At 40.0% G+C, this 25,081-nt stretch overlaps 2 protein-coding genes across 4 annotated transcripts in view; both read left to right on the top strand.

Moving 5' to 3' along the window:
* Positions 1-480: 480 nt before the first annotated feature.
* Positions 481-11,574, top strand: wrap53 (WD repeat containing, antisense to TP53). 2 transcript variants are annotated; one of them, XM_046852799.1, is made up of 12 exons: positions 481-513; positions 1,057-1,153; positions 2,296-2,671; positions 3,686-3,848; positions 3,958-4,053; positions 5,133-5,241; positions 6,362-6,450; positions 8,435-8,658; positions 9,013-9,224; positions 9,539-9,642; positions 9,734-9,877; positions 10,837-11,574. In XM_046852799.1, the coding sequence occupies exons 3-12, from the start codon at positions 2,428-2,430 to the stop codon at positions 11,039-11,041; spliced, it is 1,590 nt and encodes a 529-aa protein (XP_046708755.1). In that variant the 5' UTR covers positions 481-513; positions 1,057-1,153; positions 2,296-2,427; the 3' UTR covers positions 11,042-11,574. The 2 variants fall into 2 exon arrangements, with proteins under 2 accessions (XP_046708755.1, XP_046708754.1); XM_046852798.1 differs by having other exon boundaries at positions 508-642.
* Positions 11,575-18,837: 7,263 nt separating this feature from the next.
* efnb3b (ephrin-B3b) overlaps positions 18,838-25,081 on the top strand; it is a 64,122-nt gene continuing 57,878 nt past the window's right edge. The window contains exons 1-2 of one of the 2 annotated variants that reach the window (XM_046851865.1): positions 18,838-18,861; positions 21,426-21,625. In XM_046851865.1, coding sequence (XP_046707821.1) covers positions 21,474-21,625 — 152 coding nt within the window. In that variant the 5' untranslated portion in view covers positions 18,838-18,861; positions 21,426-21,473. Of the gene's footprint in view, positions 18,862-20,309; positions 21,626-25,081 lie in introns of those variants that run through there. The other variant, XM_046851864.1, reaches the window with a different exon arrangement.

The following is a 25,081-nucleotide window of genomic DNA, read 5'->3' as shown; positions in this document are numbered from 1 at the left end:
TACAAAAACGTTTGACTTTTTATTCCGTTTTATTTATATATTGTTTCGCAATAGTATTGGCCTTACTGAAGGGCTGTATATTCAGATACTTTAGAATACTTTAAATCAATATTTTGGTTTATTTCGATAAAGAACTTACATGAAAAAAAAGACAAAAACAAACAGTGGTTGGTAATGAACCAGTTTAGTTAAGTGCATGTGTTTGGTTTTCCTTTTTTGGTATTTGAATTAGTAAATGATGAACTCAAGTTGCATAATAGTGTAGATTTATGAGCTAATTAATTCCGTCAGCTACATGTAATGGATGTTATTTCCTACACTTCCGGTGTAAATAAATGCTGTATCAAGAAAGCACTTCACTGTAGCTGACTTGTTTCCAGTTTATTCCATCTTGTGGACAAACCGGGTATTGCATATTTTTTTCCCCAAATAACGCAAATCTCGCGAGATTTGTACCGCACTTTCGGTTCTAATAATGGCGGCGCACTGTGAGTGTAAACACGCGACATGGGGGTGAGATATTATTGACTCGAGTTGAAGATATATAGACAGAAGCTTTGTGGTTGTGCCTGTAACACAGCTGGTAGGAGGTCAGTAGGAGGAAAGTGATGGATAGCAGGTCGTGACAAAAAATTCGAGCAGGTGACGTTAAATTTGTATTTCTTTTACTCCCATTTTATTTCATTCACAAGTTGGTGTGGAAGAAACAGTTGAATACTTTATAGATGCGGGCGAGAGAACTGCAAGAGCATCTTTCATCCTGGTTGTATACATGAGATACATGGAATTCGCGTTTCTTTCCTCAGTTATGGGATTGTAAATAATATTTAGTTCATTGCAAAAGTACAGAACCCTGAACTCTGGGCAAATAGTTAAACAGTTAGTTGACATTTCCATGTGATTGTGATGTTCTCTAAAAAAAAAACCCGTTTGTCCTTCGAAGCTTGAAAGTTGAAACTTGAAGATTGGACTGTCTTCTGTCTCCTTAAATCCTCTGAGATGTAATTAATATTCTTCACGTTATTCTTTCTGACATCTCTGTGAAACCACTGCCAGATGTGAAACACTGCCTGCTTTAGATCAGCTCTAAAGACCGAGAGGATCAACCTTTTTCCCGGTGGTTCTGCTTTTCTGCTCCTGGATACACAATACTGTATGTAATTATACGTCTTGAAACTTTCTCTCTTTTTGTAGATTTTTTATAAAACACAAATCTGTTCTGTTTCTTCACAAAAAAGTGTGTATGTGTGTGCGTATATATATATATATATATATATATATATATATATATATATATATATATATGTATGTATGTATATATGTGTGTGTGTGTGTGTGTGTGTGTGTGTGTGTGTGTGTATATATATATATATATATATATATATATATATATATATATATATATATATATATATATATATATATATATATATATATATATATATATATATATATAAGCGATAACCATATTAGACGCATTGTTTGTGACTAAAGCAGGGTCTTTATCCGTTAAACAATTATTATAGAGGTTTACTCCCCTGCCTCTGCCATGGTTTTGCTTTCTCGCGCCAGCTTAAAAGCAGCTAGGCAGATAGGACGTCATCTAATACAGACAACAATAAAATGCGTTTTGCCCTCTGTTGGAATAAAAGCGGTAACGTCTTCCCACCACCACTCTGGAAAAGAAAAATAATTAAATATACAGTATATCGATTCTGAGGTAAACAAATCGATCTCAAAATCGTTTTAAAAAGAATCGCGATAGTTTGGTGAATCGATTTTTTCTCCCACCCCTTATATATATATATATATATATATATATATATATATATATATATATATATATATATATATATATATATATGGGGTAGAAACCTTGTTCTAACCGTATATACTTTCATTTCTTGTATTACCATACCCTGAGTAGTAGTATTTAATTCAATACTTGTATAGCGCTTTTAACAATAAACATTGTCTCAAAGCAGCTTTACACAGATAATGTGGCGATTAAAAACGAATAAAATGTTCCTTATAAGTGTAAGTTTGTCCCTATTTAAGATTAATATTACACTTTTTTTTTTTTTTAACATATTATGTCAGTATTTCAGCTACAGTGTTCATGTGCATTTATACCAAAACCAGATTGTGAGCATTTGGGTTTTTGTCATATAGATATTCTACCGGATTGTTGTATGTTTTCACTTTGCAAATTGTCTTGAGGTCAGTTGTTGGCTTACACATTTTTATTCTATTTGTGTATAATGTCCTTTGATTACATTCTTTATTTGTCTTCAGAACTCCCCAGAAACATTACCCTGATGGCCCGATCTTCTAGCCGAGTGTGATAGTGACACACAAACCAAACACTTCCTGGAGGTCTTTCCTACACGCACTTCTATACATAGAGACTGCCATAGAGGTGCGAGCATGTCTGAACTTGGAACCTGCAGTGGTGCAGCTAGTTTAGAAGAAACAGGACAGAAGGCAGACGCTGATGAACCAGTTTATGCTGAGCTTCCTCCAGCCTGCACTGAAGAGACGAGTCAGTCTGCTTTCAAACAGCTGCCTCTCAGTGAAGGAATGGAGATAGAGTTTGGTCCGCCCAATACATGCATTGAGACACTAACAGGAGTTAGTGATGGTCGGGATGCTGATGAAATCCAAGATAAAGGTGACATTACTGTGTGTCTCCCTCTTTTTGTCAATTCAGTTATGTTAATTAGTTTGATGTGACTCCAATTACATTTTTGTGACGTTTGAATATTTTAATTAGCTTCACTTGATATGTGTAATCACAGAATTGTGTGCATTTAGCAAAATATATTTGAATTCTGCTCATCCAGCTTTTTTCGGACTACATAATGGCATCACTTAGTACAAAATAAATTACTGCTTTAATTCAGCGTTTGTTTTTTTTTTATGTATAACCGAAATCGTTCTACATGTTTTCTGTTTGTTTGACTTTGTTTGATGAACTTTCAAGACAATACAAGTCAAGTCAAGAGGCTTTTATTGTCATTTTTACTACACACAGTGATACATAGTACACAGTAAAAACGAGACAACGTTCCTCCAGAACCCTGGTGCTACACTAAACATCATCATAGAGCTACAACACAAAACATAAAGCTACATAAAGTGCATCTAGTGCAAACAGTGCAGACGAAAAACAGTACAGACAACACAAGACAATCCACATAACACAAGATAGCGCTGACCAGTAAACCCACTGTATACTCTGAATATACAATACTGTGCAAAGAGAACTATAAAAACTATAACTGAGCGTATATATAAACAAACACATTTCAGTGCAAAAAACAGCAGTAGCAGCAGTCAAGAGGTGTAAAAAAAACCAGCATGTAAACAGTATAATATGGTCAAGTATAAATAAAAATAAATAAATGATGGTGAAATGGATTGAGAAGTAATGAGTGATGAGTTCTGTTCGCTTTTTGAAACTGTAACGAAAACAAACGGACAACATTTACAGACTATAATTAGTTAACTATGTGTGCAATTTCATTCATTTTCCAATAAATAGTCATTTCTTCTCGACATGTGATCAAAGGGATTCTTCTACTAAAATATTCTGTAAGCAACATTTCCCTGAACTGCTGTATAGTTTTTGTACGCATTAAATTCCCTTGCATGTGCGCTGCAATAACCTGTAATTGTTCTACAGTGTTCCTTCAATCAGAAGATGCTGAAGCGAGACCTGGAGAACTGATGGAACGAAATGAAGAGTGGCAAGAAAATGAAGAGACAATCACAGTGACTGAGAGTAGAGCAGATGATGGTGGAGATGAGCAGGAAAACACTGAGCCCACTGAGTATCAACATCAGTAGTAAGTACATTTTGTCCTTCATTTGAAACCTAGTGAAATATAGCTTGTGTATTAAAAAAAAGTCATCACGTAATATTTTTGACCTATGGTTGTTCTTATATGAATTCAGCCTGGGCCTGGATTTCAGTCAGAACCTCCAGATGCTGACAGGCTCTTGGGCAGAATACACACAGACTCCAGAGAACTACCTCAAAGGCTGCAAATGGTGAGCAAAGTGTTAAGATATACACAGTAACAAGCAGAAGATTTTCACTGTTTCTCATATTGCGAAGCTTTTATACCCTTGTGCTACATACATATTGCCTTTCACTGGAATTCTGTAATTGGACTGCAGTACAAGCATCACGCCCAATGCGACACTAGATCATAATAACCATATAACTAAATCACTTAGCTGGTAGAGAGTGTGTTTAATGTAGTGCCCCTGGTACCAGTTAACCATGATCTATACGCTGTGACGCTTTTGGGAAAATCTGCCTAGATGATTTTTTTTTTTTTTATCATGCATAAAAACACTAACAAATGTCTCCCAAACTTCATTAGTTCCATTTCTAAATGTACATTCCTTTAAATTACACCCTGGTGTATTCATTTTCATTGTTGCCTGTATATCTAGGAGAATAGTTTACTCTGTTTTTCATGCGTTAGATTCTCATCAGTCCAGATGAATTCACTCAGGCTGCTCATTTCAAATGTATATATGCAGCCTAAACTAAGAATCAGAACCAAATTTATGCACACGCATATTGCTGAATTTACTGTTGATAACGAGGCGCGTGTATATGCCCCGTCAGTGTGACGTGTAGCCAGCATTAGTTCAATGTTAAGATCAGCAAAACTAATTTGTAGAAGGGAAATTTAATGGTCATCATTCTGCTTTGAAATATTAGTTTGATCCCCAGTCAGTATCAAAATGGGGATTAAACAATGTGTAGCATTGATTATGTGTAGCAATGATTTGGGGTCAAACTATGTTTAGAATTGGTTTCTACATAAGTAATAATTCTGCTTGTGAAGGGACTTATGTGATCGTGAAGATGTTATCTGGTGATTACTGATTACTTTTCAGGTAGCAATGTCTTTCAGATTAGCCATCAATGATTTAGGAGTATGAATGAAAACTAGTGCAGCATAGCCTTAGGATGGTGACGTCATGTTGGCTGATTCACATTTCATTCAAAGTGCCTTGTATATGAACCTAGTCCTAACACACTGTCTCTATCTTTTATCTCTCTCTCTTTCTCTTTATTTTTTTTTTTCTTCCATTCTGTCTCTGTCTCTCAGGGCTCCAGATGGTTCCTGTATCCTTTCGAACAGTGCAGATAATGTGCTGCGTGTGTATAATCTCCCGCCTGAGCTCTACAGCAGCAGCTGGGATCTGCTCTCTGAGATGGTCAGCCTCAGAACCATAGCAGCATCATTTTTTTTTTAGATTTTGACACTGTTTTATTTAGAACCAGAGCCTAATCAGCAATGATGATATGGAGTACTGTTATATCAGTTTGGAATTTAATTTAATCAGTAGTCTATCATTGCAGGGTTGAAGAATGCAAAGCAGTGCACATTGGCATCCAGAGCTTTTATACTTACTAAGTAAAAGTCAGGAATTTGTTCCTGGTATGGGTTTATTACTCAAAATGTGCAGCATTTTATTAATACATTTTTAATTCTAGCCTTGTTCCCCACCACTGATTATTAGCACTGCTCACCAGAGCGCTGGCTCTGTGCCCTGTTGTATATTACTGCAGATATCCTGCAGCATAAATACTTATATTAGAAAGTCACTGTAACATTTACCACACCAAGAACCACTATGTGATTTAGTCAGCTTGAATATTTCATAATTTAGATATATTTTATTTATGTAGTGCTTGCATAAGTACACGTCGCCGCAAAGCAGCTTTACAGAAATCCAGATGTCGATTTGGATCATGAATGAACAAACCAGAGGTGGCCATGGCAGGACCACATAAAGAATAAACCTTCACTGAAATAATAATCAAAAGGAAACCAAGCTTCTAGTGGTAAAATATGAAAACATTTTCAGAACGACTGAAAAATTTTGTTATATGCCACATAATCATCTGGAATTTTATTGTAAGGAAGTAGTCTCATGTGTCTCTTTTTACTTCTGATACTTGGGTTCAAATAATCCCCACATGTTTTGAGTTTTCAGGCCGGTCTTTCATTATGCGCATGGAACATTGTCATGGGACAAATGCAATATGCATTTATGTGATGTTCTATACACTGCGTATAGTGTATCATCTGCCCACCCTGTTGGAAAACGCGTTATTTAAGCAGCCGCAGTAGCCTTTACCTCATGCAGCACATGTCGATGTGAATATCGATTTTCAAACACTCTGAGGTTGTTAACGGAAACGATCTCGGTGGAAAAGCGTATTGACGCAACAGGCCGCTAGTCTGCAGCACCGGTTGATTGAAGAGCGGATAATGTCCTAGAAGTCTTAAAGCCCATAATAATTGATTTTCCTCTGTTTATCTATATCTAGAGTCCTGTGCTGAGAATGAGTGAAGGAGACACCATTTATGACTACTGCTGGTTTTCAAAGATGAGCTCTTTGGATCCAGACACCTGCTTGTGAGTAAATGTCCTCATCTGTCAATTTTGCAGTAGGAAATATTGAGATGCAGATAAAATGAGCTAGGTACACAATCTGGAATTGATCTAGATTAATTTATGCGCCATAATCATTGCCATGGCAGTCTTTTATTGACCGATGTACGATCAAGAGAAGCAGTACACATTAAGCATCTATCATAGTGAAAGAAACCCCAACCATCAGAATAGAAATGTTTCCTTATAGGAAAAAGGTGAACACACAGAAGAACTTTGTATTGATTTGCAGTCACGCTGACAAAAACAGTGTCAGCTTTTCCTTTAATCTGTCGCCCCTCTGTAGCTTTGCATAATTACTTCCCACTCGTCCACTCCCTATAATTGTCTTGTCATTTACACTTTATGGCATGGGGTGGGAAAAAAAAGATCTGGAAACTTTTAACTCTTTTTACGGCTAAAAGGAGAAAGTCTGCAGGTTCAGCATGTTGTAAGAGACTGTATATTTTGAGAAACGTGTGTTGTTCATCACGCGAGCGTCAATTTGACATTGCAGAGGTCTCCCAGTGGTGTTTCATATTTCATTCACAAAGCAGCCTGGTGTACCATATAATTCCAGATGTCTTATTGCTAGTCCAGAATTCATGACTCTTATCTGCCCGTCTGCCAAATCATGTGTCCCTCAGCTGCCCTGATTTTATATTTTTTTGTAGATGCTCTTTGAAATTCAATGCCTCACTAGAGAGATTGAGGGGAAAAAAAGGAGAAACTTTTCATCACTAATCTAACCTCTGCTTGCATCATTGGACATGTGTGGCAGGCCACAGTGCTGCTGGAGGTGATTATGAAAAATCTAAGTGGTCTCTTATCTTCCCTCTTCAGCCATTTCCATCACCCTTGGTCTCATACAGCATCTCCCTTTTTATTGAGCATCGTTATTGTGCACGAATAAGTGTCCCAACAGCCTCATTATTTTTTTTGAATGCAGAGTGGCCAACATCAATGCAGGCCAGCTGTCTCCAAGGAGATTCCTGTTGTCACAGGCGCTGGCTGTAATGCTGCTGAAGGGGGGCTTGTTAGCTGCATTACCCCGTCCCCCGTCCCCCCGCCCCGTCCCCCCACCACGCTCTCACATACTTACTCAATTGTCTGATCAAACACACTGCATGAATACAGTCACCCTGTGGCAACAAAAAACTAGGGGTGATGAGGTCAAGGATGAGATCGCAGGCAGAATGAAGATGTAACGATGAAGAGGAGAGCAGGAGGAAGACGCACTCAAAGGAGAAGACCAGTAGAGATCAAACCTGAGCGCTGAGCTTCTCAAAACAATGCTCTGCCTCTGAAGTTTGTTCAGGCTGCCAGCGGGAATGAGAGAAAGGAAAACCATGGAAACATTTAGCCGTGATTGTGAGTGCTGATCTCATGCACACATGCTGGGGAAGCTGCTGAAACATTCGGAGAATTGTAATCTAAAGTGGGATTTGCCATTAACACAGGCCTCTAGCATTGACTGCGCCTTCCCGGGAATCACCACAGATTTCTTTTTGTTTCTTCTTCCATCTCGGCTCCTGAAGTATGATCTCTCCCTCATATTCAGAAGGCAAAGAATGTAAGCCTCCCTTAGAGACGATCAAGCGGATCTGCTTTGTTTTGCTTTCTGGGAAGCGGTCCAGCCAAAACTGCAAAAGTGCACAGCCATAATTGTTTCTTTTTCCCCAAGCAGGAACAAACGGCATGATGAGAGAAGAGAATACGGTTTCTCGCATGGACGGCTGTGTAATTACGCTATAGTGAAATGTGCTGTATTTAAACCTTCTGCATTTCTGACTATTTAGGTTTCTGCTTCTTAAGCAAATGGAACAACGTGGGGTGAAATAGAACAAAATGGACTTAATTGCCTGCACAGCTGTGAATTTTTCCTTTAACTAATAGGCTTATGATAGCAGCTCACTAATTGTTCCTCGTAAGATTTCTGAAGTTATCCCGCCTCTCTGTCCTCTTCCAGCATCGCAAGCAGTAGCCGTGACAACCCAGTCCACATATGGGATGCTTTCTATGGTAACCTCCGTGCAACGTTTCGACCCTACAACCACCTGGATGAACTCACTGCGGCCCATTCGCTGTGTTTCTCTCCGGATGGCTCACAGCTCTACTGCGGATTTGATAAGACAGTCAGGGTGTTCTACACAGACCGCCCTGGCCGGAATTGTGAGCAGAGGCCTACTGTTGGTGAGAAATCACGCTACTCTTCAAAGTGCCTTCACTCCCTTCCGTGTATGAAGTGCATAAGAAAATGACCTGCTGTGCCGGAGATGAAATGAAATGATCTGTTTGTAATTATTTTGCTCTGGAGCCAAATTAGGATTCTAGTCTACAAAAGTTAAACTAATAATTTAGCAGGCAGGGGTTGATGTGCTTGTTATGGGCTTTAAAAGAGGAACATGATCGCAATGAAAAGCAGTGTTATAAAGTTTTTTTTTATGCTGTAATGATTATATTTCTCCATTCTCTCTCTCTCTCTCTCTCTCTCTCTCTCTCTCTCTCTCTTTGTTGTGCCTGTCTGTATATTTTTTCCTGTCTTAGTGAAGAAACAGGGACAGAATGGTATAATCTCCTGCATAGCATTTAATCCGTCTCAGCCAGTGTACGCTTGTGGTTCATATTCACGGACAGTGGGCCTGTACTCATGTGAGGACGGATCAATGTTGTCTCTTTTGCCCCAACGTCACCATGGTGGAGTCACACACCTACTCTTCTCACCGGATGGCAACCACCTGTACACGGGTGCCCGCAAGGTGGGTGTGAGAGTCGGGGTAGATGAGCCTAATGATGGATGATGGTGTTTAGTGCTCGTGTGCACGCAGAGAAATTGGCGCTAATATACACAAGAGTCCACACACACGAGGTGCCATAAATTAGTCGTTTTTGGTGATCTAGTACAAATATTTAGTGTCTAATGAATTGGCAATGTAGATTATGGAATAATGATGTATACTGATATCATGAAATGACATCTCACTGTACACTGAACTTCAGGTGAGAATCAATTCTGATTGCATTTGAACTGTATTTGGATAAAAGCCTAAAACCGAACTATGTGTGTTCACAGGATCAAGAGATCCTGTGTTGGGATCTCAGAGATCCTGGTCAGGTTCTGTTCTCAGTAACCAGAAATGTCAACACTAACCAGCGCATTTACTTCGACCTAGATCCGTAAGTTACAGCACCGGGAAAACATCAATGCATGTGCTTCAGATATCCTATTAGCTGCTGTTGTATCTTGAGTCTTGCGTGTTTGGTGCAGGTCTGGCCGGTACCTTGTGAGTGGAGACACAGGGGGAGCGATGTCAGTATGGGACACGCTCACAGCAAATCCTGATGGTAATGAAGAAGTGCTCCCGCCTGCGCTCCAGTTTCAGGCTCACGCAGACTGCACTAATGGCATCAGGTATCACCAGAATCGCACTTCTCAAGCTATACTTGATCATGTAGAAAAATTCTGTGCAATCCCAAAGGCTTTGTTTTCTTTTGTTGGAATCTAAAAGCACTTTGTTCAGATGGTTCAGACGTGGCGTTTTTGACTGTGATATTGCACACAATTTCAGCAGGACAGGAAATTAGTCCACTAGTACAGCGGTCCCCCATCTTTATTCGCCACGGACCAGTTTAATGTCAGACAATATTTTCACGGACCGGCCTTTAAGGTTTAGCGTATAAATACAACAAAATAAAATGACACGACGGGCATAAAAACTGGTATTTTCTAAATATACTAATAAACGTGAATCCACTGTGGTGTTTTTTTGTTCATTTTGCTCGCTTGGGGGTTTTAATTTAGCGGTAATGTATTGTGTGTTAGCGGCCGGAGCAGCCCCTTTAAGAAGGTAGGGATGGAGGTAAGACATGTGACCGAGACATCATCACATGCATCAAGAGTACGTCATAGACAGATGTGGCAGAAAGAATCCATTAATTTTCCAAAATAAAACATCGTTCAGATTCAGAAAAAAAAAAAAACAGAAGTAATGTAAGTTATGTATTCATTTTGTGCGGCCTGGTACCAATTGACCCGGGGGTTGGGGACCACTGTACTAGTGTATGTATTGGTGGTAAATTCAGGTTGTTTGCAGAAATATTGCAGAAATGTATAGAAAATGGTAACATTTAAATACAAGAGGTCAGAGGTTATCAACAAGCATAGTTAGCTCTTTATCCCGATTCGTTGGGTTTTTGTGTTTATATAATAACTATTTATTTTCTCGCTATTTGACTGACAACTACCAAATAGACCAAATGCATAGAACTTTAACAAATATTAACAAGAGACACGTTTGTTCGAACTTTAGAAATATGCACCACTGAAACCCTTAGGGTGTATAAACCTTCGTTTTGTGTTTCCCCCCACAGTCTCCATCCTTTTATGCCATTAGTGGCGTCCTGCAGCGGTCAGCGTCAGTTTCCATGGCCTGGAGACAGCGATGACTCAGACGTTGAGGAGAGCAGGATGATGACATCCAGCGACATCAGAGAGGACAATGGGCTCGTTCTGTGGTGGGCAGGACCACCGGGTTCAACCAATGAACAGGTGGAGGAAGAAGAGAGAATGCCTTAAGAACTCATCATCTGTAACTCAGATTTTTTGCAAACCGGACCGAGTTTTTCAAACCAACTGATCGCAGTAATGACTGTGAAAGGAATTATGTTGCCCTGTGAGCTCTTTCAGAGACAACTTGCAAACAATGAGCTAAAGACTTTATTGATCAGTGAAGAACTTGTAATGTGTTTCGAGTGAGGTCTTTCACAGATTTTAAAAGCTCATTTAGTAATAAAAGTGAAGGCCTGTCCCAGAAAGTGATTTTTTTTTTTTAATCCATTAGTGAATTAGTTCAGTTAATATGGCCAAGGTCTTTTTTTTTAATTGGGTTTTTTTTATTTTGTAAGGAAGTTGGATTCTCTTTAGTGTTACACTGATCTCTCAGTAACCGTTTTACTTCCTGTTTTTTAACTTGCACTATTTGCTGGTTTGTTTACAGCAACTATGATAAAAGCTTTTCTCTTCTTATGAGAAATTGAAAAAGCCATTTTCTTGAACACAAAGTTTTATAAACGGTCATGTCGGAGATAAGAATGGAAGCAAACACTGAATCATTGCTGAGTTCCTTCTTCACCACTAATCCAATTCTACTGCTCCGGTGAGACACTGCTACCTTTTATTACATCTTCTGTGCTGCTGTGAACATCTGTAAGTCAGCGATAACCTGTATGTAAGACCCAGCTTTTGAGAGATTCTTTCTCTACACCCCCAATGAGTCTGGATATACACACGGATTTGTGTGTATTGTCACTGTACACATCACTGTCTTCTGTAGGATACACACTGCTTTTTTAAGTAGTGGATCTGAATCTCATCAACTTGTGCATAAACTGTTTACAGATGGCTATTTGTACTTAGTAATTAACATTTACAAAATTCTGTCATTTCAAGCGTCTGATCATTGATCAAGGTGCAGCTTGACAGTTTTTTCTTTTTCTACATGCTGCGAGACCTACAATATTGATGTCAGGTTCAAAGCTACTTTTGAAAAAGCCAGCTGAAGCACAACATTGTAAGGCAATTAATCTTCACAAATCTGAGGTTTGTGTACATTTTAAATGAGAAGCGAAAGCACTGTGGCAACTCATCTTGGCGGTGAGGGATGATTGTACAAACCAACACGGTGAAATGTCTTTCCTATTTTTGAAATGCAATCCTGAACATACTGGTGATGCTGGCTCTGCTTCTCTGAGGTTAAAGGATTTAAATTATACTCATATACAGCAATGCTGGTGTTTCCCCCCTGAAAAATTGTTGCTATCATTCATGCAGAGCAAACATGTTTTAGCTCTTCACTGCGAGAATGCAACTTGCTAAGTGAGTTATTTCAGTCCAGACTTTTCAAGTTGCAATGCACAGTGACTTATGAGTGAGAAAATGCCCAAGGCATATTTTTTATATATATATATATATATATATACATACATACACATACACACTGTATATATAAATAAACATCACACACACACACAGGTGTGAAAAAGTGTTTGCCCCTTCCTGATTTCTTTTTTTTTTTGCATGTTTGTCACACTTTAATGTTTCAGATCATCAAACTAATTTCAATATTAGTAAAAGATAACACAAGTCAACACAACATGCAGATTTTAAATGAAGGTTTTTATTATTGAGGGAAAACAAAATCCAAAACTACATGGCCCTGTGTGCAAGTGTTTGCCCCCAAACCTAATAATGGGCTGGGCCGCCTTTAGCAGCAACAACTGCAAGCGTTTGCAGTAACTTGCAATGTGTCTGTTACTGTGCTGTGGAGGAATTCTGGTTCACTCATCTATGCAGAATTGTTGTAATTCAGCCACATTGGAGGGTTTTCGAGCATGAACCACCTTTTTAGGGTCATGCCACAGCAACTCAATAGGATTCAGGTCAGGACTTTGATGAGGCCACTCCAAAGTCTTCATTTTTTTCTTCAGCCATTCAGAGGTGGACTGGTTTGCTTCAGCTTGAGGTCATGAAAAGATGGCCGTATATTCTTTTCGGGATTTTTTGGTAAACAGCAGAATTCATGGTTCCATTTATCACAGCAAGTCTTCCAGGTCCTGGAGCAGCAAAACAGCCCCAGACCATCACATTACCACCACCATATTTTACTGTTGGTATGATGTTCTTTTTCTGAAATACGGTGTTACTTTTACGCCAGATGTAATGGGGGACACACCTTCCAAAATGTTATTTTTGTCTCGTCAGTCCACAGAGTATTTTCCCCAAAAGTCTTGGGGATCATCGAGATGTTTTCTGGCAAAACTGAGACAAACCTTTTGTTCTTTTTGCTCAGCAGAGATTTTCGTCTTCAAACTCTGCTATACAGACCATTTTTGCCCAGTCTTTTTTTTATGGTGGAGTCATGAACACTGACCTTAACTCAGGCAAGTGAGGCCTGCAGTTCTTTGGATGTTGTTGTGGGGTCTTTTGTGGCCTCTTGAATGAGTCGTTGCTGTGCTCTTGGGGTAATTTTGGTCGCCGGCCACTCCTGGGAAGTTTCTCCACTCTTCCGTGTTTTTGCCATTTGTGAATAATGGCTCTCACTGTGGTTCGCTGGTTTTCCAAAGCTTTAAAAATGGCTTAACTTTCTTCAGACTGAGAAATCTCAATTACTTTCATTTGTTTCTCAGCATGATGTCTTGCTTTTGAGGATTTATTGGTTTACTTCACTTTGTCAGGCAGGTCCTATTTAAGGGATTTCACACAGGGCTGTGTAGTTTTGGTTTTTGTTTTCCCTCAATAATGAAAATCTTCATTTATCAACTGCATGTTATCTTTTACTAATATTTAAATTAGTTTGATGATCTGTAACTTCAATGTGTGACAAAAAAAAAGAAATCAGGAAGGGGCAAACACTTTTTTACACCACTGTGTGTGTGTGTATACACTGTTGCCAGCTATGTAGTTTGTGTGGCATACTAGTACTAGTCAGGTAAACCATACCCACAGCTAACTTTGTGCCACTTCTGTGCTTTTTTTTTTTTTTCTTCTGTTTTTAAAGTGTGAATATATTAAGAATAGAGGTTTAATAAGCAAAGACATTCAAGCAAATCATATTAAATAACCTGCACTGTGGGAGGTAAGTCATGCACCTTTCTTACATACACGCTTCACTAACCACAAACACAAAGGCATCTGCTCTTGTATCCGGTGGATCTATTTATTCTTCAGTTCTAAGCTGCAGCAGGCTTCTCTTGTGCTGGCTGAGTTGCTTAGTGACCAATTTCAGAAAAGAGGGAGTGGAAGTGAGTAGACAGTCAAGTGTCTTTTAAAGGGTCCAATTCTGGTACTCTAGAAAAGTAAGGGCACCGTAGAGTAGACTTTTAACCACAAGGCCCAAAGAAGAGGATGTTCAACAGGACCAGGATGCATGTGTTGAATAGATCAGGTTCGATACCAGTTAGAGAGGATCTTTAAAATCCTAATAAATAAGCCAAAGCCCTAACCAAATTGTTATATGTTTGCTTTGGTCTTAAGTGAGTTAGGTTAGTTTAATCAAATAGTATTCCCATTGGAGTGTTGCAGCATGATGAAAGAACTTTCTTTAGCAAAACTAAAATCAGACTTCAGTGCTAGTGTTTCGTAAGGTAATTGTGCTCAAATAGGGGTCTGGAGATGTATTTTTTGCTCAGGGACTTTTTGTATTGCATAGCAGTGGTAGAGCTATCTGCCAGTCTCAAGATTTTTATATAGCTATTGTATATAAGTGTCGAATGAATAATAAATCTAATATAAATATTACTTTAAGTTGAACATTTGAATTCCTAAATGAAATAACCCTGTTAATGGATGAGTGGAAAATTCAGGAATAAAATGGTGTGAATCCTTTATTATAGCGGTAGATGTTTATTGTTTTTAATCTTATCATGAACACACAGGGGCCACTGGTTCTTTGAAAGTAGTCCATCACAACAACAAAAAAGCTCTTGTGCTGATATAGTTCTCAGGAGCAGGTCTGTCCTGCAGCATTTAGGTTTTTTTGATGGTGTAAGAGTGAGACGTTTATGGTTAGGCCTGGACTGTGGCTCATGAAAGCCTTCCTTGAAAGTACAATTTCTCCACTTTGAGTGAAAATGTGATTTTGCCACAGAGCCCACAGATCACATATTTACACTGTGATCGCAGACACATTATTGAGTCTGTCATCTGTTTTTTTTTTTTCTCTGCCTTTTTTCACTTTCTCTCTCTACTTGTTTCTCCCACACACTTAAGAAACTTTTGCAGCGTCTCAGCATTTCCACAATAGCATGTTTCTGACTGGAAGGCAGAACAGAACATTCTCTTCCTTGTAACGACCTGAACACAGCCATACGATGACAGTCCCCTAATTGCTAGGCTCCCTCTCCAAAGCTAGACAAATGACTGTGGCATTTTCAAGTGCGGCATACACCCCCTTATCTCTCTGACGACCTGAAGTTCGCCTGACTCTCTCCAAAGCACCCACTCTTGTCGACCTGCCCTTTCTTCAGCCCTTGGCATAATTGTTGCTCTTGTAATGTAAAAAGGTAAAAATTGATTCCACCACCACCATCATGAAGTCCTGTACACTTCCGTCCCAAACTCACTCAGCATCCAGGTGATGATGAAGCCTAGTTACTTCTGATTGAAGGTAAGCAGTGTTGAGCTAAAATGTAAAATACAGAGGCCCTAAAATTCCTAGGAGAAGTTGCTAAATGTATTATTGTTGTTGAATGTATTATTAATTTAAAAATATATAGTAGCAGTTTCGATTCTGGTTCTTACGGATCACAAACCATTACACATTTTGTTAATGCCTTAAATATACTGGGAACATTTAATCAACCACTGCTGCAAAAAAAGACGTAAGGACCTTAATATAGCAAATTGTATGGAAACAATTTATTCAACCAATCAGAACTTATGTATGTGATTTTCCTGCATTTAAACATTTTAGTTTTACCTTCAAATAGCTGCTTCTGTTATCATAAAGACTCCTTCTGCTCATCTCTGAACACGTTCAGGCTATACTTATAATTTACTCACAGGTACTCCGTTTAGTGTCACCCAGAAGATGATCGATTCTGATTTAATCTGGATTCTCTTGACACTCTTTTATTGCTGCTCTCAGCAATATTAAGTCTACTTGAGGGTTTATATTCAGCTGCATTGTGGCGGTGTCTTTTTTTTTAAAAGTACAATATAAATAATTTGTTATTGAAAATAATCTAAATGGGTACTTTAATTAGTGTGGCTGGATCACAGCTCCATGTGTCACACCTGTTGATGCTTGTTGAGCTTGGCTTTCAGTAGATTCTGGTATGGTTTCTGCTTGGTTGGAATCTAAACCTGCATCCACACGAGCTGCGTCCAGATAAGATCGAACCCTCCTGCAGTAGGTGGATTCACCATGCTAAATTGCCCAACATGTAAATGTTTACATTCAATACCTTTTATTCACAGCAAATTACATATGAGTACATAAGGGGTAATGGCAGCTTGGTGGTTCCAGAGTTTGATCTTAAAAACCTATGAATCAGTAGTCCAGCATATAAAACTCCAGGCCACCACTGCCCAAGTGCAGGCATGCATGGGTGCTTACATGGTGCCGTGCGATGGACTAGTGTCCTAGCGGCATAAGCTTTACACAGATTGTGGTTCTCTGTTTTACGGCAGATCGATTTCAAATGAATTTTATGTAACTGAGTTAAAATGAGGTAAATAGGATTAAACTGAGCTAGAATGTTCTAGGGGTCTGGTTTTGAAGGTAACAGCGAAGAGAGGGAGTGTATTTGTTAAGCATGTTTAAAGATTCCAAAAAACACCCATCATCCAACTTTCAGTAAAATCACTGTTGGCACATGCACATCCATCCATTCATCTATCTATCCATCCGTCTATCGAATTAATGAATATGAGCAATTTCTAAATTTTGCACCATTGTACAAATACAGTATTTCCAAGAAATCCAATAGCGGCAGTTAGGAAGCAGCCATTGTAGGTTTGGAGCTGTGAGTAGACCTTGTGTAATGGTCTGTAATTGCTTGTGTAATTGCTCTCTGGGGAAAGTGTACAGCAGCCAAGGCCTGAGACTGATCTCATCTTCAAAAACAGAATACATTCAATCCTGCCAGCCATGATCATCCATCGTTCTCTTGCTTTCTCTCTATATCCCTCCCTCACTCCATCTCTCTGAGCTTTTTCCATTTCTCTGTCTCTCCTTGTCTGTGTTTCCTTCTCCCTTCTGTCTCCTTCAATCTTCCCAACTAATTCATCATTTGGGTCCACCTCCTTTTCGGTCTTGATCCGCTTCTCTTTCTCAACCTCTTGTTCTCATTTGATTTCTCTCTCTCTCTGTGTGTGCAGAGGCTTGGTGTTCAGTTGTAGGCGGCCTCGCAGGTACAGCTGTAGGCCCTGCTCAGACCTTGATGTCTGGGATTAGGTGAATGGATGAAGAATGAACAAGGGCAGGTAATGCAGGAGTCCTACAGGGGAATATAGGAGAATTTGGCCTGTGTGCAAATATGAAATCATATAGGGTTTGCCTGGCCAGAAGTAAAAACCACTTTACATGATTGTACATTTTTATTGTCCTTTAAGTGAATAATAAAATACTTGTACCCTTAGGAAATTACTTTTCTATGAAAACTTCGTTTTTCTTTTGCCTGGCTACCAGTACAATGAATGAAGTTTTGGCGCATCCAATCTTTTTTATTAATTGTATTTAAAAAAGACGTACGTGAGCTCAACATAAATCATTGTTGCCTCACAGCTAAAGTTGGAGAGTGTAATTCCGGTCTCAGGTTAATGCCTATGAGGAGTTTTGCATGTTCTCTGTGTGTCTGTATGGGGTTTTTTCCAGATTCTATAGATTCCTCCCAAAATAATCTTAGTAGGTGAACTGGCGAGTCGGAATTGCCCTTAGGTGTGAGTGTTTGAATGTAGATTATATGTGTATCTTGTCTTTTAGTGCAACAGACTGGATACCCATCCAGAAGAGGCTTGACCACAATTTTTACATGATACCTATATTATGTATTTTCCCCAGTGCTTTTCCCAAATCCATATTTCTGTACTCTGTAAATGATGTGTACAATATAGTTCAAGGTCTCGTTTTAAACATGTGTTTTGGGGGGAAAACATTTTTATACAAGTCTACATTAACTAGAATTCAGATGATATCATGACATTGTTTTGAAAATATGTTTCCACTGAAAGGCATCACTCATTCCAACATTACTTGTTGAACACACTGGCTTTAGAATGCAGTGATTGAATTTCATTCCAGGGAATTGGCTTTCGGTCACTAAAGCTACACATAGTCTATGTGAGGAAAATTTATCTAGGCAATTTTGCATTGGCTTGTCAGTCATCTGATCCTGCTGTGTGTGATTCCTTGGCACGCTCTCTCTTTCATGCACACTGGAACGTGTGAGGGGGTGTGTATTGACAGCATTCCAGAGTGCACAAGTGAGGCTCAGAGGGAAGGACAAACTCTACAATACAAACATACAGAGGAGATATCTCAACTTCAGGACAGGCAAGAGTGTGAACACACACACACATCCTTCTCTGCCCCATATAATACCTTAGTGAAGCACTATTTCTTCATTAGCGTGTTTCACTTGGCTCTCTCTACCCCTGTTGCTCCCATTCTCTCTGTTCCTCTCTCCCTCTCTTTCATTTTCACTCTCTCATTACTTTTCCTGAACATTTTTCAAACTTTGTTCTCTTTTATTCCTTTTTTTCCATGACTGTTTCTGTTACGTGTGTCCTCATCCAACTTTCTGTACTGTAATAACTAAGCTGATTTAAATGTGTGTGTGTGTGTGTGTGTGTGTGTGTGTGTGTGTGTGTGTGTGTGTGTGTGTGTGTGTGTGTGTATGCATACGTGTGTTGGGGGCTGCAGCAGCTGCGGGATGGTCTGGATGGAGTCTGTAGGGAGTGGATGCAGTATGAGGCACAGCTTAAGGTCAGAACTCATAACGAGGTCATCATGAATAAATGAACAGCTCCAAAATGGGCCCGGGTCCAATGCAGCATCTGCACCTCACTAAGCTGACCAGCACAACCACAGACCCTCTCCCTCTCTTTCCCTTACTTTGTGCCAGCATATCTCCCAACTTATTTCCTGTTAAAGTTGCTGATGTCATTGCCTTGGCTTCAGCCCTCCAACTCGTGTCTCTCTCTCTCTCTCTCTCTCTCTCTCTCCCTCTCCTATCCAAGGTGCTGCAGCCTCCTCATCATCACTGATATTTCCAGCTTGTGGTTGTTGTCATTTTCTGCTTGTCCGACTCGGTCTGCATCTGCTGTAACGCTCACACAAGGCTGCTGCACATTCATTATTTCTTGCTCTTTGACATTTTTTTTTAGATCTTTCTCCTCCTTCTTGTTCTTTCTCTCCTTCTCTCTTCTACAGTCTGTTTGTTCATCTCACCGACTCCCTTGTCCACTCTGCAAAGGAAGCAATGGCTATAACATGCTTTAACACATCCCGAGCACTCAATACAATGTAAGAGATTGAAGTTCAAAAGGCATATTCTACATTCACACCACACCTAATCATGATGTCCTTCCACAGAACTACGTCTTTGAGACTAACTAAGCCTAAACAGTGTATTTTTTTGTGAATTTTTGCTCTCTTTAAATAATACTCTTTTGCTGGTTTTACATTAACCCACAGTCCTATACATAGTGTTTCCCATGCTAAGAACCTGAATTCAGGCTTATCAGAATTGAAGTGGGTGTATTAGAGCAGGGAAAAGAACAATGTGCAGGACAGGGGGTTCTCCAAGTTCAGGGTTGGGAACCTTATCCATAATATACATCACCTGGGTGTTGTACCTAATTATGCCCACATGGTGGCACTACAGGCAAAGCTTTCCATCTGTATCGCTTCACTCCCCATTATACAGTACCCGTTTCATATATAATAATTTACCTGTTTCACCAATTTGCGGTCCAACAAGCACGCATGCGCAGTCTGGGGACGTTGTAAATGAATATTTATTTGCATAATGACATAGAATAGAAAGCATAATATAGTGTAGACTGTAAGCCGCAGGCTATTTGACTTCTGGCTGCAAACTCATTAGCGGGCACTAACGTTAATATAGCAGGGGCTGTTTCTGGTGGGTCCACAGGGGGGCGCACTAACATGTTAGCATGCAATAGGGGAGGTTGTACTATATGTTATTATTTAGTACAGCACTATTGGGTGGTATTTGGTGTTCATGTATGGGTGGCTTTTTCAGGCTGGTAGAACTGGTGGGACAACACGTTTTATAAGAACCTAAAGGGGAGAAAAATCCTCTCCCTTACAGCGTCCGCCACCCGGAAGATAGGGCTTTCCCCCCTTCCCACCCCCTCCCTTTACTTTCCACCAACAAGTCAGTCTGTCAGCGAGCGAGGACGAATCCCACCACAAGGCTTTTCAGCACCAAGTGAAGGAGACAGGAGCACGCAAGCGCTCTACTAAAGCCATAACCCACCGGGATTTAGCCATCCAGCACCAACGCGCAATTCTCAATCTATATTAAGGGCATTAATAGACGTGTTTCTAGTCTGAATTGTTTTTTTTTCTTTCCTTGGTTGCCTTTTTTTTTTCTCAACTATTCTTTTGTTCTTCACTTTTTAATCCACGGTCTCGATCTCTAAGAGCTGCATGTCCCATACGGCCGGTTTGGTGGAAATCCAGCGCGCGGGCACGAGCCGGAGTGCGTGAAGGAGCTTCAGTGCGCTCAGGAATTACGAGCAGAGCGCAGAGGAGCAAGTGGACGAGAGGAAAGAGGAGGAATAAGGTGGAGGAAAGAAAAAAAAAAAAAGAGGAGGCATCGTCGCGCTTTTTTGTGTGTCTCTGAGAATGTAACTTTGCGAAAACCAAGACGCGTTTTTACTCCATAACATCTGAGTTAAAAAAAATTGATCTATTTTTTTTTTTTGCATCTTGTATCTCATAGGAGGAAAAAAAAAACGCACCAGAAGGCACGGAAAGGTGGAATGGGAAAGGAGCGAGATCTTGCAGCCGAGGAAGATAGTGAGAGAATATCATTTCAGTACATTTAGACGGATTTTTTTCTTTTTTCTTTATTACGCGACTTGTCAGGATCGCTGGTGTTAGTGGAGTTTTCTTGGCACGACTGACCCGAGCACTGACTTTTGAGGAAAGAAGATAAAACCAACAATTAGGGAAAAAAAGCCTGTGTAGACTCATTATTAGGGGGTGCTTTCTGTAAAAGTGCCTTTGCAGAATATTTAGTGAAATTGCATCTGCTTGATCTCCAGATTTAATAAACCTTGCGGGTTTTGTGCCTTTTTTGTTTTTTGGAGTGTTTTTGTTTTTGCGCGCTGATACCCATGCGGACAAATTGCGCCTTAACGCACTGACGGATTCCCCCTGTAGCCTTATCGCGCTTTAGGCTTTTGTTCCTCGAGGCTTCATCCATCTGTGTGTGTGTGTGTGTGTGTTTGGGGGAAAAAAATCTTCTTGATCCACATGCTGGGGGAACGCAGACCGGGTTCTGGGCTTGAAATGGCGAGTCTGAGCTGTGCAAACGCGCTGGGATTTCTCTTCATATTATTGGTGGATTTACTCGGAATCACGGCGACGAACATGGAGCCGATCTACTGGAACTCCTTGAACAAAAGGTAAGAGGCTAAAAACTAATGGCACCCCACACAGCGTAGACTTTAGGCTGGTGATTTCCAGCAGCTTGGTGATTTATTAAAAAAAAAAAAGTGCGCTTTAGAAATGCGGCTTTGGGAAGTGGAATAATAAACGAGTGTCAGGTTGTGTTTGGAGAGATCAGGTCTTCATACTATTAAGCAGAAGGACTCGGACGAGTGCTGAGCATCAGCGTCGACTCATAAACGCCACTTTTCATCCGCTGTGGACGTTTTACGACAACGTTTATGGACGCGATGGGCTTTTATAGACGCGCTCATTTGGATCCTGTCGTTTTGCGTTAAAGACTATTTAGCATACGCAACGCACGCGCACGCACGCACGCGCGCCGGTCAGCGTTGCACTCAAAATCATTCTCATCAGTCAGATGAAGCGCTACATAAACAGAAACAACTACAAACTATAGATATTTTGCCGCAAAATCAACAAGTTGTATATCTTGTTTTTTTTTTTAATTATCTATATATTCAATTTTGATTATTATTTGTTGGTTAGTTTCTAAATATATCTGTCCCCTCTAGGCCAATAATGCGTTCCTTCTCAGGTTAAATGCAATCATGTATCATTTTTATGTCTAGCATTATCCATGGAATAAAATGTACACACGTTTGCCAGTGAAGGGAAATAAATTCAAAATAAACTTTGTGCGCTTCATCCCCTTATCACTGTCCTCTATTGGCAAAGTAAGAAGGCAAAGGTCCAAGAAATGTCATGATTTCATTATGTACTGCTTTGGGCTCAAGACTTTGACCAGGATGTGTTCAAATCAATTCAAGTCAATAAACCCGTATACTAGCTGCATTTGTTAAACCTATAGGGTCTGTCAAAATCACAAAAACACAAGTGTGAACATATGGCAGTTAGTACAGTGAAACAGTTCCTGGCCTAACTGGAGGTTTATGGAGGGACAGAGCAGAATGGGTACAGCAATCCCGTGCACACACACACACACACACACACACACACACACACACACACACACACACACACACACCCTTTTGTCATTATCCGCTTGTTTAAGTGGACACCCGGCGTCATGGGACTACTTCTACACCGGCATGCGGGTTATGAGGGGCTATTAGCCAAGCCATATCGCTCCTTTGTGTGTGTGTGTGTGTGTGTGTGTGTGTTGGGGATGGGGGAGTCTCTGCACGTTTTCTGCGTGACCCGTTTATTGCATGACTCAGAGTGTGCGGTGATTAACGCAGTTTAACAGCAGCGCTAGTTTTCACACTCCAGCGTGTTTCACTTGTTCGATTTCACACAACCCGTTTTCTTTTCTCTCTTTCATCAGGCCATCGTCAGGAAACACACACGCACAAAACACACTTGTTGGTAGTGAGACAGTGAACACTGTGCAGGCCAGAGCTGGCCGCTTAAATTAAAAGTAACCATATGCAGGTCATTCTGGCCTGTAATTAATATGACCTTAATGTGACTAAAAGCAACCATATGGAGGTCATTCTGGGCTCTGTGGCACATTTAATTATGAACTCGACACCCCTTTGCCTTTTTTTTTTTTTTTTTTTTTTTTCCTGCTACAGCATCCACGTCTGATTACATTTTGTCCTTATCGTAATTTGTCCCCTTGTTTTACCTTGACCTGTCCTCGTGTCTTTTTCCCCCCCTTATGATGGTCCTGTCATTGCACGTGTTTGATTGAACCCACATGCAGCATGGGGCGGTTAATGATCACGCTCAGCCAGTAGGGACAGAGGGATGAGAGGACCGGAGAGGAGAAGAGCAGTAGGGGGCATCCTTCCATGTGCAGAAATCGATATCGTTTAAGCCACGGATGTCAGTATGAGTTAGGCTTAAGAAAACGCAAGTGCAGCACAGTGATCACCTTGAGGATGACTGCAGAGGGCGAAAAAAAAAAAATCCATATGGGCCAAAAGTGTCAATTGTAGACACCGAAATTGAATAAACCGTCACAATTGATATTGGACGACGGAGCTTTGGGCTGCGTTGTGGAGGTGGCTGATGATCTGAGTAGACTGATCGTATAGGTCTTGTGTTCGCTCTAATGGGAGATCATGACTTGAGTATTATAGTGCCTGGCCATTGGCTTTGCCTTCTAACCTGCTGACCTCTATTGTCCACCTTATTCACCATCAGGAGTGACCAACTAGTGTCATGAAAGGGATGGGGGCTGCAGATTTTTTTCTTTTCTCTTCCTTTTCTTGACAGTGTATCTAAGGAAGAACTATAACAATCCTCATCTCACTAAATTATCCATGTTTATTTTGTAGGTAGAGTGTGAGATTGAATTATGAATAATAAATTATGGGGATTATCTGGAATAAAGGTACACTCTGAGAAACCTTGAAACTCTTAGTTACTTAAGGATTTATTGAATAATTATGCATTTTGACGTCGTCTTCTCGGTGTCTGAAAACGAAACCCACATTTTCAGGGTTCCACAAATGATAAGCTTATAACTTTTAAGGGTTTGCCCAGAAGAGCAACTAAAGAATCCTTAATGGTGTATAAGGAAGAACCTGACCAGTTTTCATCACAAATCTCTCTGTTTAAAACTGGGTTTACACCTACTCCTTCGGATGCTGGCCAATTAGAAGAGCCTACTACTGGGTTTTTTTCTTTCGAAGTCAGTGTTAAACAAATTAAAATGTGTCTCTTAAGGCTCACATAAGATGCTGTGTATTCTGTTAAACGCTTTTAGGGGTTGCATGTGTGTCACCATCCTGTTACTGCTAGTGGTGACTTGTATTACAACTATTTTTCCCTCAAACACATTAACATTTAATCCCCTCCAGATTTTCAACAATTATTTCATAGGCAGCTAATTAGCTCTGGATAAAAGGCTGGGGATTGAGGCTAAATGTATCAACAAGAGGTTAAACAGAGAGGATAAGAAAGAAGACAGAAGGTTTGGAGAATGACTTGGAAGCATGGAGAAATTAAGCCACAATGTCAGTGGGTCAGAGTTAATATCCAGGGACAAGTAGAGTGTGTTTGGGCCACAATGAGATCATCTGCACAACATAAAATCACAAACTAGCATGTTTTATAGTCATAGAAAAAAAACATGAAAAACCCTTTAAGGGGCCACTTGGGTCAATTGCATATTTTTACAATGAGATTTGGGAAAAAGAATGACGATAAAAAATAATGTTAGGGCGGATTAATGAATTATTGGAAGGACACTTTTATGGGGTTAGTATATAGCTTTGGGTTTGTGCAGCATCATTAATTTACGTAACTGAATTGTATTGGAGTTGATCTATTGTGGCTTGAGGACTGAAGCCAATTTCTATTAAAATGCCATGGTCAAGGAAAATTAGGTTTTTATTCGGTGAAAGCAGAGAGCGCAACAGTGTGTAGCATTGCCTAAATGGTGGAGAGGAAAAGTTGTGTGTGTGTGTGTGTGTGTGTGTGTGTGTGTGTGGATAAATTAG

This window comes from Silurus meridionalis, chromosome 6 (genome assembly GCF_014805685.1).
Source record: "Silurus meridionalis isolate SWU-2019-XX chromosome 6, ASM1480568v1, whole genome shotgun sequence".
In the NCBI taxonomy this organism is placed as follows: domain Eukaryota; kingdom Metazoa; phylum Chordata; class Actinopteri; order Siluriformes; family Siluridae; genus Silurus; species Silurus meridionalis.
Note: the sequence above shows the minus strand (reverse complement) of the source record. Positions and strands in the feature narration are given on the sequence as shown.